The sequence below is a fragment of the Trachypithecus francoisi genome, unplaced genomic scaffold, assembly GCF_009764315.1.
Source record: "Trachypithecus francoisi isolate TF-2019V2 unplaced genomic scaffold, Tfra_2.0 Lachesis_group7, whole genome shotgun sequence".
Lineage (NCBI taxonomy): Eukaryota > Metazoa > Chordata > Mammalia > Primates > Cercopithecidae > Trachypithecus > Trachypithecus francoisi.
The window spans coordinates 100,274,742-100,296,959 of NW_022681472.1; the positions used below are offsets into that span (position 1 = coordinate 100,274,742).

General features: G+C 35.6%; 1 protein-coding gene across 1 annotated transcript; it reads left to right on the forward strand.

Moving 5' to 3' along the window:
* Positions 1 to 6,211: 6,211 nt before the first annotated feature.
* On the forward strand, positions 6,212 to 8,380 carry LOC117079278 (tubulin beta-8 chain-like). The gene is made up of 5 exons (XM_033203010.1): positions 6,212 to 6,268; positions 6,561 to 6,669; positions 6,746 to 6,854; positions 7,332 to 7,425; positions 8,032 to 8,380. Exons 1-5 carry the CDS (start codon positions 6,212 to 6,214, stop codon positions 8,329 to 8,331), a joined length of 669 nt encoding a protein of 222 aa, XP_033058901.1. The 3' UTR covers positions 8,332 to 8,380.
* The last annotated feature ends 13,838 nt before the right edge of the window (positions 8,381 to 22,218 follow it).

Below are 22,218 nucleotides of genomic sequence, written 5' to 3' on the forward strand. Positions count from 1 at the left end.
CTCTGCATCTTGTTGTCACCTTTCTGCTCACTGATTCTGTTTTGTAGTAGCCTGGAGGCTGCCCCAGGAAAGAGGCCCCAAACAGTTTAGCTTTTAGTTTCCTCAATGATCCTCTGACTTTTAGCTGATTGCTTATTTAATTTGCCACTTGTCCAAGTGACACTGAAAACAAGAGATGTCTTAGAACCTAGTATTTTTTACCTTAGTTATCAGAAAAGATCAGCATTAACCTTTCCATCATTATAACTAGAAGTTGAAATGTGGTATTTAACAATCCTACATGATAGAATCAGATATGCCTGTTTAGTGACAGCCTCTTTGATGACAATGCCCTGCAAACAGTTCACCTCAAGATGGAGAACATGAGACTTTTTCTTAACAGTTTTCTCTCATTTCTTAACCATAAGGTCATCTTTGATGATCTGGTAAAGGGCAGCTGGACCCTACTTTCTAAACCCAACATGTCACTTTTTTTCCTGAGGAGTTTTGTCATAGCAGTGTGAAAATGGACAAATACATTGCAATATACAAGTTACAGCCTCCCCATTTCCCCTGTTGGGTCTGACTCATTTTTTTGCAGCTTAATTTGTTTGATAGAAGAGAAACTAAATGGGAGGAAATACTTTACATACAGGCTTCTCTGATGCTTGGTCAGGATAAAAAATTAAAATGGACTTCTATATGTTTGATGGAGGAAAACACAAAATGGGGATGCCACATAATTTATTACCCTTTTAATGCAAGTGCCTCTTAATATTAGACTTGTCTTAGCTGGGACTGAACTCTCCCCTGCCAGTCCAAGCACGCCATAAGAACACAGACTCCTTCCAGTTCTGGTGAGGTGTGCAACATGTTATTAATTTCTTCTAGTTTTCCAGGGTTTTCTAGTGTCCAGTCATCACCTTCTCCCTGCCCTTCGAGTCCTGTCTTACATACATACCCCACTCTCAAAACACCCGAGCTTCACCAGAAAAACATTCAGTGGGGCCTCTTATCAGCTGGCAAAGTTGAATGTTTGCCCTCCCAGGAAAGTAACAGATGATAATAGGGACACTATATAGGTATATGGACCCTTTTCTATGTCTGAATTAGCCATATGCAAGAAAAAACTAAAACAGTTTTCAGAGGTTCCAGGAAAATTCATAGACAAATTTAAGAGGCTAACCTTGATGCATGATCTGACCAGGTAAGATTTGCATATATGTACATTCACCTGCTGCGTGGTAGAAAAGCAGTGTATTATGGGAGTGGTTAGAACACATGCTAATAGGGTGGCAACCTGCAACCAGGGACATGACACCTATCAAGTAGGAGGCACAGCAGTGCCTGACTAGGACCCAAAAGAGAACTAGAATCTAGAAAAGAGTAATGAATTAGGAAGTGGGATATAGAGAGAAAAAATTATGATCACTTGACTCCTTGAAGGAATAAAAAAAGTGTGATAAAGTTTTTAAATTTTTATAAAGTCTGGAAAATTACTCAGGGAAAAGATGAAAACCTAGCCTTATTACAAGGGTGGATAATTTAGACTTTGAGGAAATATACTAACACTGACCCTGACTCCAAGAAGGGACAGGCATTGCTAGGAGTTTATTTTATAGCCCAGTCTGCTTCTGATATCGGCAGGAAGCCGCCAAAAGCAGCCTTAGGCTTCCAGACTCCCATGGATCAGCTTTTAGACTTGGATTTAGACAGGAACAGGGCAGAAAAAACATAAAGCAAATCTCCCAAGAGGCCCAGCTTCTCTCTGCAGCCTTGTGCTCTCCACCACTTCAGAGGCAGCCCCGTAACCCCTGGCCCTCGCAGAGGAAGTAAGAAGGTAAAAGTCCCAGTCCGTGCCTTTGGGCCACTGTGCCTTGGATATAAACCAATGTGTCTTCTGTAAGAAGGTCTGCCACTGCCGAAGGAAATGCACTGTGCTTCCAAGGAAGCCATTATCAGAGCCCAGAAACTCAAAAGTGGTAGGGCCTGATACTTCCTACCTCCACTCCCATTGGACTATTAGCTTTTGAGAGATGGAGGAGCCTCAGGTGACTCTTGAAGTGGCAGGTAAGAGCATTAACTTCTTATTAGATATGGGAACAGATGACTCTGTCCTGATTCAATACAATGGGCTCCTGTCTTCTCATGATAGACAAGCCCCAAACACTGCTTTTCATATCTTCTAAGTTGTCCTCCAGGGCCTCTGGGTTTCTCACTTGCCTTTTTAGTACTGTCTGAATGCCTGACCTCTTACTGGGGAAGGTTTACTGACTCAGGAGATGAAGTCATGGTCATCTTCACAGATCATAAAGCATAGAAAGTGTTACTTTTGTTCCTGACCCCTCAGGGGGAAAAAGAATTTAAGAATGAGCTGTCACATTAACCACCTGAGGTGTTGTCTCAAGAAATCTTGAGGTTTGGGCCACACAGGCTCTGGGAAATGCAGTAAACACCTCCCCTATTTAAATCCAACTTCAGCCTAGTGCTCCTCACCCTCAGAAGAGACAATACATTTTAAGGCAAGAAGCATGAGGGGAAATTCAACCCCTTATTGCCAAATTCTTGCTGTATGAGATAAGAAGGCCGTGAGAGTCTCCTTACAGTACTCACACGTCACCAGATGAAAAGCCTAATGGCATGAGTTACTAAGGCCGTGAGAGTCTCCTTACAATACTCGCACATCAGCAGATGAAAAGCCTAATGGTAAGTACAGATTTGTCAGAAACCTTAGAGCATTAATAAATGCAGTTGTCTCCATACACCTCATTGTCCCCAATACTTACCAAGTCCCAGGGGATGCAAGCTGGTTTACATTCTTAAATCTGAAAGACGCATTTTTCTGCATCTTAATGCATCCAGATGCATAATATGTTTGCCTTTGAATGGACTGATCCAGATATGCATTCAGCCTCAAAACTAACCTGGACAGTCATCTCTGAAGGGTTCTGGGATAGCCCCCACTTATTTAAAAATACTCTAGCTAAGGACTTAAGAAATCTACAATTGGAAAGGGACACAATTATTAGTATGTAGGCTACTTGCTCATTGCTACCCCAACTAAAGAAGACTCAAATAATAATACTGTTAAGTTGGTAAATTTCCTGGGAACTTGCAGATACAGGGTATCACCATACAGGGCTCAGATTTTGACTCAAAGACTTAAATATTTGGAATCTACCTTAACCTCTAGAACAGATCAACATCCCTAGAAGATAAAACAGTTATTTTAGTCATCCAAGGGTCCCAGTCCAACAAATGACTGTGGGCTTTTTTAGGAGATGGCTGGGTATTGCTGCTTATGGGTGCCCAGATTTGGACATGTAGCCAAGCCTTTATATGATACACTAAAGGGAAAGATTTAGAGCTCCTAGAATGTAATTAGAACTGCAAGCAAACCTTCAATACTCTCAAGGAGAAATTGTGCTCTGCTGCAGCCATGGGAGTCCCCAGGTTGGATGAACCATTTTTTATCTATGTGGCCAAAAAGCAAGTCATAGGCCTTGGGTAATCTCGTCCAAAAACTGGGGGACATTCCAAGGCCAGTAGCCTAATTTATAAGCTGATAGACCAGGTGGCCTCAGGGTGGTCTTGACGTCTCAGAGCTATTGTTGCGACCACTTTTCTAGTAGGCAAAGCTAATAAACTAACATTAGAACAGCACCTACAGGTTTTTGACCCCACACCAAGGGAAGGTGGTCCTAGAAGCTAAAGGGCACCAGTGGATTATAGGACAATATTTGTGAAAGTATCAGGCCTTATTGCTAGACACTCCAGACATAACCCTTAGAGCCTGCCAAACCATAAACCCAGCTACTTGCCTGCCAGAGCCCACAGGTGCTCCTAGCCTTTCTGGCATATAGGTTGTATTCGTCTGTTCTCACACTGCTAATAAAGACATATCTGAGGCAGGGTAATTTATAAAGAAAAGATGTTTAATTGACTCACAGTTGCACATGGTCGGGGAGGCCTCACACTCATGACAGAAGGCAAATGAGGAACAAAGTCACATCTCTTACATGGCAGCAGGCAAAAGAGCTTGTGTAGGGTAACTCCCCTTTATAAAACCATCAGCTGTAATCCCAGCACTTTGGGAGTCCAAGGTAGTGGATGACCTGAGGTGAGGAAATCGAGGCCAGCCTGGCCAACATGGTGAAACCCCGTCTATACTAAAAGTACAAACATTAGAGAGGCATGGTGTTGGGTGCCTGTAATCCCAGCCACTCAGGAGGCTGAGACAGGAGAATCGCTTGAACGCAGGAGTCAGAGGTTGCAGTGAGCCAAGATCATGCTACTGCACTCCAGCCTGAACAATGGAGCAAGACTATGTCTCAAAAATAAATAAACCATCAGATCTCATGAGGCTTATTCATTGTCACAAGAACAGCATGGGAAAGACCCATCCCCCGATTCGATTACCTCCCACTGGGTCCCTCCCACAATATGTGGGAATTATGGGAGCTACAATTCAAGATAAGATTTGACTGGGGACACAGCCAAAGCATGTCACAGGTTATGAAACAAATTTATTTAGGAGGCCAGACTTAAGAAAGATCAATCCCTTGACCATCCGAAGGAAGAGTAGTTAACAGATGCAAGTTGTTTTATGCATCAGGAAAACAGGAGGGCTAGATATACCATTATTAGTCACCACAAGAGAGTCAAGGCACAAGCCTTGCTGGCCTCTATCTCAGCTCAGAAAGCTGTTAATTGAACTTACGAGGCCCCTGCAGTTGGGAAAGGATTTAAAAGTTAACATTTACACTGATTCCAAGTATGATTTTTTAGTGCTTCATGCTTATGCTGCAATTTGGAATGGGTAGGGACTCCTGACCACCAAGGGCTTTTCTATACAACATCATTCAGATTTTGAGCTTGTTAGAATGCTGCTGTGCGCCAAAAAGTGACTATAATTAATAGCAGAGGACATCAAAAGAGAGACTGACCATGTAAAAGGAAATGCCCTTGTAGATGCCACAGCCAAGGCCCCTGCACTGAAAGGGCCAATGAAGCTTATGGGCGTGCTGGTCAGCATGCATAGAACTGGGCCAGAATACTCTGAAGAACAAAAATGGGCTAGGGATTGCATTTCAGTCCAGGGCCCCTCTGGCTGGCTGAATGATGGTAACAAATTACTAATGCCAAGTACCAATCATAGGAATATAATTCAGCACTTTCATGATTCTTTTCATCCTAGAAGGGATTCTTTGTTTCTGTTAATGTCTTATTGGTTTATAGGGGTAAATCTTTTCAAGACACTAAAACAGGTGACTCAGCACTGAGAGCTTTGTGCCTGACATGACCCAAATGGCCAGCAATTTTCTCCTCCAGTTAAACCTGTCCAAAATTGAGGAACCTATCCAGGTGAGAACTGGCAACTCTAATTTACTCAGATGCCTTTCTGCAGGAGATTCATATAATTGCTAATGCTCACTGATACCTTCACTGGTTAGATTGAGGCATTCCCTACCCCATCTGAAAAATGTTTACCAGAAGAAATAGCTCTTCAGTTTGGGTCATCTAAAAGCCTGCACAGTGACAATGGCCCATCTTTCACAGCGGGAATATCCCAACACCTATCCTCAGCTTGAAGAATCCAATGTTACCTTCACTCTGCGTGGAGACTGCCGTCCTCTGGAAAGCTGAAAGGGCTAATCCCACTCTAAAGAAGACTCTAGCTAAATCAGAGACCTGACTATCTCTAACACCCATAGTTTACTGTAGGTTTGAACTGCTCCAAAGTAAAACTTACAATGAAGTCCTGTTGAGTTAACATACGGAAGGCCTTTCCTAACCACAGATCTCCTAACAGAGGAAAGGACTCATCAATTACAGAAATATGTCCTCAATCTAGGACAGGTGCAAAGGTATTCTGTGAGTATGGAAACTAGAGTCCTCCCCTCCCACATGGGACGAAAATTCAGTTTCAGTTCTGCTAGGGATTTAGTCTTAGTAAAGACTTGGGAGGAAGTTCTCCAGCTGACCAGCTTTCCCCAACGTGGAAAGGACCACAGCAGGGACACCTGAGCTCCCCAACAGACGTTCTACACCAAGGGATGCACAGGTGGGTACACCTGTGTGGAAGTAAAGCTGTTGCTTATTCTGGGAGCCCAATGCGAGGGTGGGGGAGGTGGGCGCGGGGCTATTTCAGCGTTGGCAGAGGGCAGGCTGGGTCACTGGCGTCTGCTCCTCCTCCTCGCATTTCTCCTGCCGCCCTGATCCCACCTTAGCCATGAGGGAGATCGTGATCACGCAGGCCGGGCAGTGCGGGAACCAGATCGGCGCCAAGGTTGGCAGCCGGAGCTCTGAGGGCCCAGCTCGGGCCTGCCCGGTGACCAAGGAGGATGTTGGCAGTGGTGGGGGTGGGGGCGGGGGTGGGAGCGGGAGCGGGTCTCCTGCATTGCGGCCCCTGGGCTCCCTGCCCGGGACACGGCGGGATTCAGCGGCTGGCGAGGCGGCCGGGGTGGACCCCAGGGACAGGGCGGCCTAAGGATGGGGGTGCGGATGAAGGTGGGGGTGGGAGAGGAGCTGGGACGCCCCCGTGACTGGCCCTGGCCTGTCTGGCCCCTCCTGTCTCGCAGTTCTGGGAGGTGATCTCTGATGAACACGCCATCGACTCCACGGGCACCTACCACGGGGACAGCCGCCTGCAGCTGGAGCCCATCGAGGTGTACTACAACGAGGCCTGCAGTGAGACCCCCGACCTCCCCCACCGCCCTCCTGGGAATGCGGCCCTCCCCTCGCTCATGCCCCCCGCCCCTCTCAGGTGGCAGGTACGTGCCCCGCGCTGTGCTGGTGGATCTGGAGCCGGGCACCATGGACTCTATGTGCTGGGGGCCCTTCGGGCAGATCTTCAGGCCGGACAACTTCATCTTGTGTGACCAGTGGGTGACGTTCCTTAGCCACTCAAAATCTACCAGTGCCCCAAGGTCATGGCCGTGGGAACCGTGGATCCAGGGCCCCTGAACACCCTCCTATCCTCCCAGTCCAGTCGCTCCAACTGCCTCCTAAACGGGCTTTGGGAGGAAGGCCTAGGTGTCTCCTCAAGGTGAAGAGCTACTGATGTAAACTCAATGCAGGGAGCTGAGCTGGGGCCGTGGCTACTGCCTTCCCTGAAAATGGGCAGGAGCCACCTGCAGGGAGGTCTGTTAGCCTGTCTCAGGTTTGACTCCTGACTTAATTTCTAACAGGGGAGGCTGCTGTCCTGTAACTCTGGGGGAGGGGTTTCATTTGCTCCACCTGTAGGGCAAATGGTGCTGTCACCTCACATGTGACACTTGGCCCTTTTTGCATTATGGTGACCACTGATGACCGTCTACCTGGCCATCGAGTGACTGGCTGTACTGTCTTAGAGGTCAGAGTGGGGCTGGAAACAACTGGGCCAGGGGGCACTACACAGAAGGCGCGGAGCTGATGGAGTCGGTGATGGACGTTGTCAGAAAGGAGGCTGAGAGCTGTGACTGCCTGCAGGGTTTCCAGCTGACCCACTCTCTGGGTGGGGGGACGGGGTCTGGGATGGGTACCCTTCTGCTCAGTAAGATCCGGGAGGAGTACCCAGATAGGATCATAAACACATTCAGCATCCTGCCCTTGCCCAAGGTGTCAGACACGGTGGTGGAGCCCTATAATGCCACCCTCTTGGTCCACCAGCTCATAGAAAATGCGGATGAGACCTTCTGTATAGACAACAAAGTGTTATAAGACATCTGTTCCAGGACCCTGAAACTGCCCACGGCCACCTATGGTGACCTGAACCACCTGGTGTCTGCCACCATGAGCGGGGTCACCACGTGCCTGTGCCTCCCAGGCCAGCTGAATGCTGACCTGTGGAAGCTGGCTGTGAACATGGTCCCATTTCCCTGGCTGCATTTCTTCATGCCTGGCTTTGCCCCACTGACCAGCCGGGGCAGCCAGCAGTACCGGGCCCTGATGGTCGCTGAGCTTACCCAGCAGATGTTTGATGCTAGGAATATGATGGCCACGTGTGACCCCCATCATGGCCGCTACCTAATGGCGGCTGCCATTTTCAGGGGTCGCATGCCCATGAGGGAGGTGGATGAACAAATGTTCAACATTCAAAATAAGAACAGCAGCTACTTCGCTAACTGGCTCCCCGACACGGTCAAAACAGCTGTCTGTGACATCCCACCCCGGAGGCTAAAAATGTCAGCCACCTTCATTGGGAACAACACGGCCATCGAGGAACTCTTCAAGTGTGTCTCAGAGCAGTTTACAGCAATGTTCCAGCGCAAGGCCTTCCTCCACTGGTACACCGGCGAGGGGATGGATGAGATGGAATTTACCGAGGCGGAGAGCAACATGAACGACCTGGTTTCTGAGTATCAGCAGTAGCAGGATGCCACAGCCAAGGAGGAGGAGGCCTAGAACTTTCCTTTTCTAGGTAAAGGGGGGAAGCAGTGTGGATTCTTTACTGTGTTCTGACTGCCATGTGTCACTACACACTTGTTCGTGTCTTCACCTCTCCTCCTGCTGCATTTTAAAGCATTTTTATAGTATACGATTTTGCCTAATAAAGTATTCTCATAGCATCTGGCTTCACCTCCAACTTTTTTTTTTTTTTTTTTGAGGCGGAGTCTCGCTCTGTCGCCCGGACTGGAGTGCAGTGGCCGGATCTCAGCTCACTGCAAGCTCCACCTCCCGGGTTCCCACCATTCTCCTGCCTCAGCCTCCCGAGTAGCTGGGACTACAGGCGCCCGCCGCCTCGCCCGGCTAGTTTTTGTATTTTTAGTAGAGACGGGGTTTCACCGTGTTCGCCAGGATGGTCTCGATCTCCTGACCTCGTGATCCGCCCATCTCAGCCTCCCAAAGTGCTGGGATTACAGGCTTGAGCCACCGCGCCCGGCCTCACCTCCAACTTCTATGGGCCCCCCTCCAGCTGCGGCTGCCAGATGGGCATGGTTGTCCTGCAAAGCTGAAGCTGCCTGGGTTTGTTGAGTGCCCAGGAACAGGCATTCCAGTGGCTCCAGGAGGGGTCGGCATGGGCTGTGGACATGGCAGGCAGGCTTCATATGAACTTGAGGATGCTCTGGGCCTTGGCGGCTATGTGGTGGAAAATCTGTTCTGAAGGCAAGCCTTGGCTTATCCCATATTCCAGACTTCTAGGGGACCAGCTGGCCCTCTGTTTCTGGAACTTTAAAAGTCGTCAGTGACCCTGGTGGACAATGTCCCCAAAGTCGCATCTCGGTAGGAATGTGGTCAGACAGTTGGCTCTGAACCAGCAATGAAGAGTGGGCAAGTAGGACCCCGGCCACTCCATCAGCATGACGGCCTGGGTGTGTTTGTGTGGCCTCATTCTCTTGAGGTGGGCATGGGATATCTGGCAGGGACTAGTGGGCAGAAATCAAGCCCAGTGCATACTCACATGCACTGACCCCTATGTAGAAGGGGATTAGGTCCTGGGGGCTGTAGATGGTGGTTGCTGGGCCTGTGTGCTCGGGGGCAGTATCTCCAGAGGCACAGATGGGGTTTCTGAACCAGGACCTGGGGAGACGGGCAGCTGCTCACAATGCTGCTTCCCCCAACTGGCAGCCAGTGAGAAAAACACCTGAGTGGAGGTCTGACCTGCCCCAATCTGGAGGGCTGATGCTCTCTGGAAAGGTGGCTAATGCGTACTGTCTGCTGTCTCCCTGTCCCCCACTCCAAAACTTCAGGGCAAAAATAACCCAAGATTGTCAGGATGAGACTGGTGAGGGTGGCACCTTTGGGGATAGGCCCTTTAGCTTGGCAGAGTCTCCTCCCAGAGAAGCCTGGACTTCAAAGTCTGCTTTGGGGAAGCTGTCAAATAAGAGATGTGAGTGTGAGCTGGGTGCCGGGCAGCATGCACAGACAGTGCTCTTCTACCTGGCTCTTGTAGAACTTGTCCATGGCCTGTGTGATGGTCTCTTGCTAATTCCCACCCCCACCCCCATCACACAGATAAGATGAAGCCAGCATAGCCTGGGGGTGGGCCGATGTATAGGTTCTACCCCAGGTCCCCTGGGCATACCCACCTGCCTTCGACGTGTCGGGGAAACAGGTGAGGCCCGTTTTTCTCTGAATGTTGGCAATGGTCTATTGCAGCCAAATGGGAACAGGCAGGCAGGAGAGTGCCTCATCTTGAAAGAAGTGGCTCCTGGAAGCAGCTGGGAGGGGGCAGAAGTCCCCCATACTCCCTCAACCTGTTCTCGGAGCAGGAAAAGAGGCCTCTGACAGCCCTGCTCAGTGGCTTTCACTCTGAGGGGTGTCCTTGCCCAACCCAGGGGCGCACCCATCTGAGATGGCCTTGTGTGGACCTGGTTGGGAAGGTTCAGCTGCAGCAACCACTGGAACCTGCCCACACCTAGTGTCTCCACTCATGCTTGGGGCTAGATGTTCCTCCCTCCTGTAGTGGTACAGCCAGAGTGGCAGAGGGGGTAAGTCACTGCTGCAGTTCCCACCTGGGTCTGAGTGGGGGTCAGGCTTGATGCCCATGTATTTCCCAATTACCTGGTTCCATCTGGGGGCTTCATGGACAGGAGGAGTGCTTTTCCAGGCATCTTTTCCATATGCCAGCTACAGGCCCAGGTTTCCCAAGTTTCTGGAGCCCCTCTTCCAGCCTGGCAAGAGTGGCATGTTGTAGGTGAAGGACATCAAGCCTACAGGTAGCAAAACCTGTCTGGGTATGTTCTCTACCCCCGGAGGCCCTGGTTGTTTACCTCTTTGGGTGAGAATCAGCTTAGGATCTCAACATTCTTGAAGGACTTCAGAACTGTATAGACAGTGGCTCAGGAGGCAGCAGGGGCTGGGACTGGCAGGTAACCAGTGTAGTGGGGGTTGTAGGGCTCAGTTTGGTCTTGCAGGGAATTCAGGGAGGCTTGGATTTGCTGAATCTATAGATGAGCTTGGGCTTGGATATGGAAACAGCATAGAGCAGGGGCCCTTCAGCACGCTGGGCTCTGAGTAGTTGCACCTGGTGCACCCACAGGTGTTCCCCACCTGGAGCACAGCTGTGGCTAGAAGCCAGGAAAGCTGTGGAGGGAAGAGGAGGAGGAGGGAGTCTCAGGGCAGCCCCAGCAGCCAGGCAGGGCCTCTGCAAGTGAGACGCAGATCCAGCCTGTTGGCCACTTAGCAGCTGCTCAGCCAGCTGCAAACCACCTGCCCTCTGTTCACCAGTAAATGGAGGTTGCAGAAGCACTTTCCTTCTGGGACTCCTGAAGCTGGAAGGGGCAGCACACACCACATGCTGAGAAAGCGCCGAACTCAGGCAAGCTTCTCCAAGAACACCTCATCAGATTAGCATCCAACCTGTACAGGACACCATCGAATCTCCCCACCCCTCGTTCCAATCAAAGAAACCAACCTGTACAGGACACCATCAAATCTCCCCATCCCTCCTTCCAGCCGAAGAAACCAACATGTACAGGACACCGTCAAATCTCCCCATCCCTCGTTCCAGCTGAAGAAACCAACGTGTACAGGACACCATCAAATCTCCCCATCCCTCGTTCCAGATGAAGAAACCAACGTGTACAGGACACCGTCAAATCTCCCCATCCCTCATTCCAACTGAAGAAAAGGGAGTCTCTGTCCTAGGGGAGTGAGCACAGGCATATCTATGCAGTGGGCACATGGCCCAGGTTGGGGGAAGGCCCTTGGATACATGCTGGTTTCACCAGCCGTCTGTGGCTTGGGTTTGGCCTGGACTCCTGTACCCCAGGAGGCCGGTAGCCCCCTGCATGGGACAGGACTAGGAGGTGGGTGGGAGGGCTGAGCTTTGAGGGAAGCCATTATTTGGCCTCATGGGAAGTGGTGCAGGTGGTTCTTGGTGGCTCAGTTTTGCAGGACCTGGGTGATCACCCAAGGAGTGAAAATTGCCTTTTTATGAGAAATTGCCAAAATTGATGCAAGCTCATCAGTTGAAAAGGTGAGTAATGCTGACAGGTGGCTTCACCTGCCCTTTACCCACAAGTAACTGGTATTCAGAGGTGGATTTGGTTCCTTCCCAGCCTTTCCCCTTTGCATGTAGCTGTGTGCACGTACTTTTGTGTGTACACACACACGTTCCCTGGAGGGGTTACTTTTATTTTTTTATTTGGGGGGAAAACTAGTGAGGCAGCCTGACACTCACTTATCTTGTCTTTTAAGTGTGGAATCCTCTATGGAGTGGACATCGGGGACTTACTAACTGGCCTCTGCCAGCTGTTTGGCTGCCCCAGTTTCTGCCCTTCACAGACATGCTGGCCACCTGGTGTGATATTCAGTGGCCTTGTTTGCAGCTAGTATGATGAGACAAGTGGATCAGGTACATTATAAAACTGAGAAAGCACACAACATGCAGAAGGAAAGGAATAATGACCATGTGTGTACTGCTCTGCTAAAGTCCATGTCACGTGACTGAGATGACAAACATTTTTTCACATAGCATTTGGGCCCTGAGACAGGGCATTTATGTTTTACTTTTCATTTATAACAGAGTTAGAAGAAATACTACCAGGCTTTCCTTTCTGTTTTCCCCAACTCCCACTTTACCCCTCAAGTTTACCTACCTCAGAGAGAAAGCGGAGCTCTCCTGGTTAATGAGAGCCTGAAATGATTTCAGCCAGGTCACTGTGTAAAGGTCATACTGCTTCTGTCTGCTTGTGTGTCATTTGCTCAGCTCAAGTATTTCATAGCTCCCTGTATACACTTGCTGTGTTACCCTCCTAGCCTGCTTTCTTGGTTTGATACATGCCTGAGAGCATGTGGGAGCACTTAAGGTCTAGGGTCATGGGAGGACTGTTCTGCCACCCAGCTCATCTCTCCAGCTCAGCCTGCATGCATGCCTTCCTCCATCTGATTCCAGAACAGGGGGTGGGAGGTCTCACACTGACCTCCAGCTCAGCCTGCATGCATGCCTTTCTCCATCTGATTCCAGAACAGGGGGTGGGAGGTCTCACACTGACCTCCAGCTCAGCCTGCATGCACGCCTTCCTCCATGTGATTCCAACTTCTTTATCATCCTAAACTGAAACACCATACCCATGAATAAGTCTTTGACTAGAAGACTGATGAATTTGACTCGATAAAAATTAAAACTTTATAGGCGAGGAAAATGTCTCAAAGTCAAAAGTCAGCAGACTGGGAAATAGATCTGGAACATACATGACATACCAAAAGCTATTTTGGGTTATATATTATCTATATTTATACATATGACGTTATATAAATATATCTATATTATCTATATTTATACATATGTCTTCATAAAAATATATCTATATTTATCTATATACATATGTCTCTATATAAACACATCTATATTTATATTTATACATATGTCTCTATATAAATATATTTATATACATGTCTATATAAATATATCTATATTTATACATATGTCTTTATATAAATATATCTACATTTATCTATATTGATACATGTCTTTATATAAATATATATACATTTACCAATATAGATACATATGTCTTTATATAATATATCTACATTATCTATATTGACACATATGTCTTTATATAAATATATCTACATTATCTATATTGATACATAAGCCTTATATAATATATCTACATTTATCTATATTGACACATATGTCTTTATATAAATATATCACATATATCTACATTGATACATGTCTTTATATAAATATATCTACATTTATCGATATTGATACATATGTCTTTATATAAATATATCTACATTTATCGATATTGAAACATATGTCTTTATATAAATATATGTATATCTATATTGATACATATGTTTTATATAAATACATCTATATTTATCTGTATTGATACATATGTCTTTATATAAATATATCTATATTGACATATATGACTTAATATAAATATATCTATATTGATACATATGTCTCTATATAAATATATCTATATTTATACAGATGTCTATATAAATATATATATTTATCGATATTTATACATGTCTTTAATATATATACATATATCTTTATATAAATATATCTGTATCTATCTATATTTATATATAGTCTTTATATAAATATGTCAATATTTATACATGTCTTTATATAAATATATCTATATTTATACATATGTCTTTATATAAGTATATCTATATACATATGTCATTATATAAATATATCTATATATATGTCTTTATATAAATATATCTATATTTATACATATGTCTTTATATAAATATATCTATATTTATAAATATGTCTTTATATAAATATATGTATATTGATACATATGTCTTTATATAAATATATCTACATTTATCTACATTGATACATGTCTTTATATAAATATCGACATTTGTCAATATTGATACATGTGTATCTATATAAATATATCTACACTTATCTATATTGATACATATGTCTTTATATAAATATATCTACATTTATCTATATTGATACATATGTCTTATATAAATATTTCTATATTTATCTATATGATACACATGCCTTTATATAATATATCTACATTATCTATATTGATACATATGTCTTTATATAATATATCTACATTTATCTATATTGATACATATGTCTTTATATAATTATATCTACATTTATCCATATTGATACATATGTCTTTATATATATCTACATTTATCTATATTGAAACTTATGTGTTTATATAAATATATCTATATTTATTTATATCGATACACATGTTTTATATAAATACATCTATTTTATCTATATTGATACATATGTCTTTATATAATATATCTATATTGACATATATGTCTTTATATAAATATATATTGATACATATGTCTTTATATAATATATCCATATTTATACAGATGTCTTTATATAAATATATCTATATTTATCTTTATACATATGTCTTTATATAAATATATCTATATTGATACATACGTTCTTATATATCTATATTTATACAGTCTTTATATAAATATCTATATACATGTCTTTATATAAATATATCTATATTTATACATATGTATTTATATAAATATATCTATTTTATACATATGTCTTTATATAAATATATCTATTTTTAAACATATGTCTTTATATAAATATATCTATATTATACATATGTCATATAAATATATCTATATTTATACATATTTCTTTATATAACTATATATTTATACATATGTCTTTATATGAATATCTCAATATTTATACATATGTCTTTATATAAATATCTCTATATTTATACATATGTCTTTATATGAATATATCTATATTTATCTATATTTTACATATGTCATTATATAAATATATCTCTATCTATATTTATACATGTCTTTATGTAAATATATCTACATTTATCTATCTTTATACATATGTCTTTAAATATATCTATCTTTACACATGTCTTTATACAAATATATCTACATTTATCTATCTTTATAAATATGTTATTATATAAATATATCTATATCTATATTTATACATATGTCTTTACATAAATATATCTATATTTATCTATTTTATACATATGTCTTTATATAAATATATCTATATATATGTCTCTATATAAATATGACTGTATTGATATTTATACATATGTCTTTATATAAATATATCTATATCTACACATATGTCTTTATATAAATATATCTGTATTTAAGTATATTTATACATGTCTTTATATAAATATATCTATATCTATCTTTATATATATGACTTTATATAAATGTATCTATATTTATCTCTATACCTATGTCTTTATATAAATATATGTATATTCATCTATTTTTATACATATGTCTTTATATAAATATATCTATATACATATTTCTTTATATAAGTATATCTATCTTTATACATATATCTTTATGAAAATATATTTATCTTTATACATATGTCTTTATATAAATATATCTATATTTATCTATTTTATACATATGTTTTTATAGAAATTTATCTATATACATATGTCTTTAAATATATCTACATTTATCTATCTTTATACGTATGTCTTTATATAAATATTTATCTATCTTTATACATATGTCTTTATATAAACATATTTATATTTATCTTTATATATACATCTTTACATATATGTATATTTATCTATATACACACGTATTTACACATATATTTATACATATATGTTTATGCATATGTCTATATAAATATATCTATATTTCTCTATATACGTAGGTCTTTATTTAAATATACATATGTTTATACATATGTCTTTATAGAAATATATCTATATTTATAGTTATACATATGTCTGTATATAAATATATCGATACTTATACATATGTCTTTATATAAATATATGTATTTTATACATATGTCTTTATATAATATATCTATCTTTATACATGTCTTTATATAAATATAAATATCTTTATACATGTCTTTATATAAATATATCTATCTTTAAACATGTGTCTTCATATAAATATATCTATATCTATATTTATATTTACGTTTTAATATAAATATATCTATATTTACACATATGTCTTATATAAATATATCTATATGTATCTATATTTATACATATGTCTATATAAATATATTTATATTTATACATATGTCTTATAGAAATATATCTATATTTATCTATATTATACATATGTCTTTATATAAATATATATTTATCTCTATACATGTCTTTATAAAAATATATATTCTCTATATTTATACATATGTTTATATAAATATATTTATATTATACATATGTTTCTATATAAATATATTTATATTATACATATGTCTTTATAGAAATATATCGATATTTTTCTATATTTATACATATGTCTGTATAGAAATATATCTATATTTATACGTATTTTTATAATATATCTATATTTATGTATATTTATACATATGTCTTTATAAAATATATATTCTCTATATTTATACATATGTCTTTATATAATATATCTATATCTATACATATTTATACATATGTCTTTATATAATATATCTACATTTTTACTAATGTCTTCATATAAATATATCTGTTTATCTGTATTTATACTTATGTGTTTATATAAATATATTTATATTTATCTATATTTATACATGTCTTTATATATATCTACATTTATACATATGTCTTTATATAATATATCTATATACATGTCTTTATATAAATATATCTATATTTATCTATCTTTATACATAAGCCTTTACATAAATATGTGTATACTTATCTACATACACATATCTTTATATAAATGTATCTATATTTATACATATGTATTTATACATATGTCTTTATATAAATATATTTATATCTATATTTATACATATCTCTTTATATAAATATATCTATGTTTATACATATGTCTTTATAGAAATATATCTATATTTATCTATAGTTATGTCTGTATATAAATATATCTATATTTATACATATGTCTTCATATAAATATATGTATTTTATACCAATGTCTTTATATAAATATATCTGTCTTTATACCTGTCTTTATATAAATATATCTATCCTTATACATGTCTTTATATAATATATCTATCTTTATACATATGCTTTCATATAAATATATCTATATTTATCTATACTTATACATATGTCTTTATATAAATATCTATATTTATACATATGTCTTTATATAAATATGTCTATATTTACCTATATTATACATATGTCTTTATATAAATATATCTATATTTATACATGTCTTTAATTATAGCTATATCTATCTATATACATATGTCTTTATATACATATATCTATATTTATACATATGTCTTCATATAAATATATCTATATTTATACTTATGATTTTATATAATATATCTATATACATATGTCTATATATAGTTATACACATGTTTTTATATGAATATATATTTGTACATATGTTTTTATAAATATATCGATATTTATATATCTTTATACATATGTCTTTACAGAAATATATGTATGTTTATCTGTATACACCTGTCTTTATATAAATGTATCTATATTTATACATATGTATATATACATATGTCTTTATATAAATATGTCTATATTTACCTATATTTATACATATGTCTTTATATAAATACATCTATGTTTATACATATGTCTTTGTAGAAATATCTGTATATAGTTATACATATGTCCTTAAATATATCTATATTTATATATGTGTCTTTATATAAATATATGTATTTTATACCCATGTCTTTATATAAATATCTATACATATATCTTATATAAATATATCTGTCTTTATACATATGTCTTAATATAAATATATCTATATATGTATTTATACATGTCTTTATATAATATATCTGTCTTTATACATATGTCTTCATGTAAATATATCTATATACATATGTTTTTATAAATATATCTATATTTATACATATGTATATATACATATGTCTTTTTATAAATATATCTATATTTATCTATATACATATGTCTTTAGATAAATATATCTATATTTATACATATGCCTTTATATAAATACATCTATATTATCTATATTTATATATGTCTTTTTATGAATATATTTGTATTTATATTTATACATGTGTCTTTATATAAATATATCTATATTTATCTATATACATATGTCTTTATATAAATATATCTATATTTATCTGTATACATGTCTTTATAGAAATATATCTATATTTATACACATATCTTTATACAAATATATCTATATTTATCTATAGTTATACATATGTCTGTATATAAAATATCTATATTGATACATATGTCTTTATATAAATATATCTAAAATTACCTATATTTCCACATTTGTCTGTATATAAAATATCTATATTTATACATATGTCTGTATATAAATATATCTATATTGATACATATGTATTTATATAAATATATCTATATTTATCTATATTATACATGTCTTTATATAAATGTATCTATATTTATACATATGTCTTTATATAAATATTTCTGTATCTATCATGCACGTCTTTATACAAATATATCTGTATTTATACATATCTCTTTCTGTAAATATATCTATATTTATACAGATGTCTGATATCAATATATCTATATCTATACATATGTCTTTATATAAATATATCTATAATTAACTATATTTGTACATGTCTTTATATAAATATATCTATATTTAAACATATGTCTCTATATAAATATATCTATATTTATACCTATGTCTTTGTATATATATCTATATTTATACATATGTCTTTATATAAATAGATCTATATTTATCTTTATAAATATGTCTTTATATATATCTATCTTTATACATATGTCTGTATACAAATATATCTACATTTTTCTATCTTTATACATATGTCTTTATATAAATATATCTATATTTATCTATCTTTATACATATGTTTTTATATAAATATGTCTATGTTTATATATATTTATAGATATGTCTGTATATATAGTCTATATTTATACATATGCCTTTATATAAATATGACTGCATTGATATCTCTATATATGTCTTTATATAATATATCTATAACTATACATATATCTTTATATAAATATATCTGTATTTAAGTATATTTACACATGTCTTTATATAATATATCTATATACATATGTCTTTATATAAATATATCTATATTTATACATATGTCTTTATATAAATATATCTATATCTATATTATACCTATGTCTTAATTTAAATATATCTATATTGACCTATACTTTACATATGTGTTTATATAAATATATCTATATATGTATTTATACATGTCTTTATATAAATATATCTATATTCATATGTCTTTATATAATATATCTATATTTATCTATATTTTACATATGTATTTCTATAAATATATTTCTATTCATCTATATTTATACATATGTCTTTATATAAATATATCGATATTTATATACTTATGTCTGTATATAAATATATCTATATTTTTCTATATTTGTACATATGTCTTTATATCTATATTTATACATATGGCTTTATTTAAATATATCTCTATATTTATACATATGTCTTTATGTAAATATATGTATATTTATACATAGGTCTTTATATAAATATATCTACAGTTATCCATATTGATACAAATGTCTTTATGTAAATATATTTATATTTCCACATTTGTCTATATAAATATATCTATACATATATCTTAATATAATATATCTATCTTTATTCATATATCTTTATATAAATATATCTGTCTTTATACATATGTCTTTATATAAACCTATCTATATTTATCTCTCTTTCTACATGTCTCTATATAAATATATGTATATTCGTCTATGTTTATACATATGTCTTTATATAAATATATCTGTTTTATATTTGTGTCTTTATATAATATATCTATCTGTATACATATTTCTTTATATAATCTATCTTTATACATATATCTTTAGAGAATATATCTATCTTTATACATATGTCTTTAAATATATCTATATTTATACATACGTCTTTATATCAATATATCTCTTAATACATATGTCTTTTTATTAATATATCTATCTTTATACATGTCTTTATATCAATATATCTATCCTTCTACATGTCTTAATATAAATACATCTATCTTTATAGATATGTCTCCACATAATATATTTATGTTTATATGTATACATATGACTTTATATCAATATATCTATATCTATACATATGTCTTTATATAAATATATGTATATTTATATATATACATGTGTCTTTATATAAATATGTCTACATTTTTACATACCTCTTTATGTAGATATATCTATATTTATCTATATTTCTACATATGACTTTATATAAATATATCTATATTTATATTGATACATATGTCTTTATATACATCTCTATATTTATACCTATGTCTTTATATCAATATATCTATATTTATACATATGTCTTTATATAAATATATCTGTATTTATCTATATTTCACACACATCTTTATTTAAATATATCTATATTTCTATATATTATGCATATGTCTATATAAAGATATCTATATACATATGTCTTTATATAAATATATCTATATTTATCTACATTTTTACATATGTCTTTATATAAATATATTTATATGAATCTATTTTTACATATGTTTTTATATAAACATATCTATATCTATGCATATGTCTTTATATAAATATATCTATATTTATACATATGTCTTTATATAAATATCTATATTTATATTTTTCATACATCTTTATATAAATGTATCTGTTTATCTATATTTATACATATGTCTTTATGTAAATATATCTATATTTATCTATGTTTATACATGTCTTTATGTAAATATATCTATATTTATCTATATACATGTCTTTACATAAGTATATGTATATTTTTCTATATTTACACATATGTCTTATATTAATATATCTATATTTATACATAAAGATTTATACATATGCCTTCATATAAATATATCTATATTTATCTATATACATATGTCTTTATATAATATATCTATATTTACATATATACCTTGATAGAAATATATCCATCTTTATACTGATACATATGTCTGTATATAAATATATCTATATTTATACATGTCTTTATATAAATATATCTATATTTATATATGTCTTTACATAAATATATCTATCTTTATACATATGTCTTATATAAATATATCTTTCGTTATACATATGTCTTTATATAAACTTATCTATATTTATCTGTATTTATACTTATGTCTTTATATAAATATATCTAAATTTATCTTTATACATATGTCTTTATATGAATATATCTATCTTTATACATATGTCCTTATATAAATATATCTATATTTATACATACGTCATTATATAATTATATGTATATTTATCCACATTTATACATGTGTCTTTATATAAATATATCTATATTTATATTTATAGATAGGTCTTTATGTATATCGATATTTATAGATATGTCTTTATATAATATATCTATATACATATATGTCTTTATATAAATATATCTATATCTGTATTTTATATACATCATTATATAAATATATCTATATTTATCTATCTTTATACATATGTATTTATATAAATATAGCTATATTTATCTTTGTACATATGTATTTACATAAATATATCTATATTTATATATATTTTTACACATGTCTTTATATAAATATATCTATACATATGTCTTTATAGAAATATATCTATATTTATACATATGTCTTTGTAGAAATATATCTATATCTATATACATATGTCTGTATATCGATATATGTATATATATACATATGTCTATATATAAATATATCTATATTTATACATATGTCTTTATATAAATATATCCATATTTATACATATGTCTTTATATAAATGTATCTCTTTATACATGTCT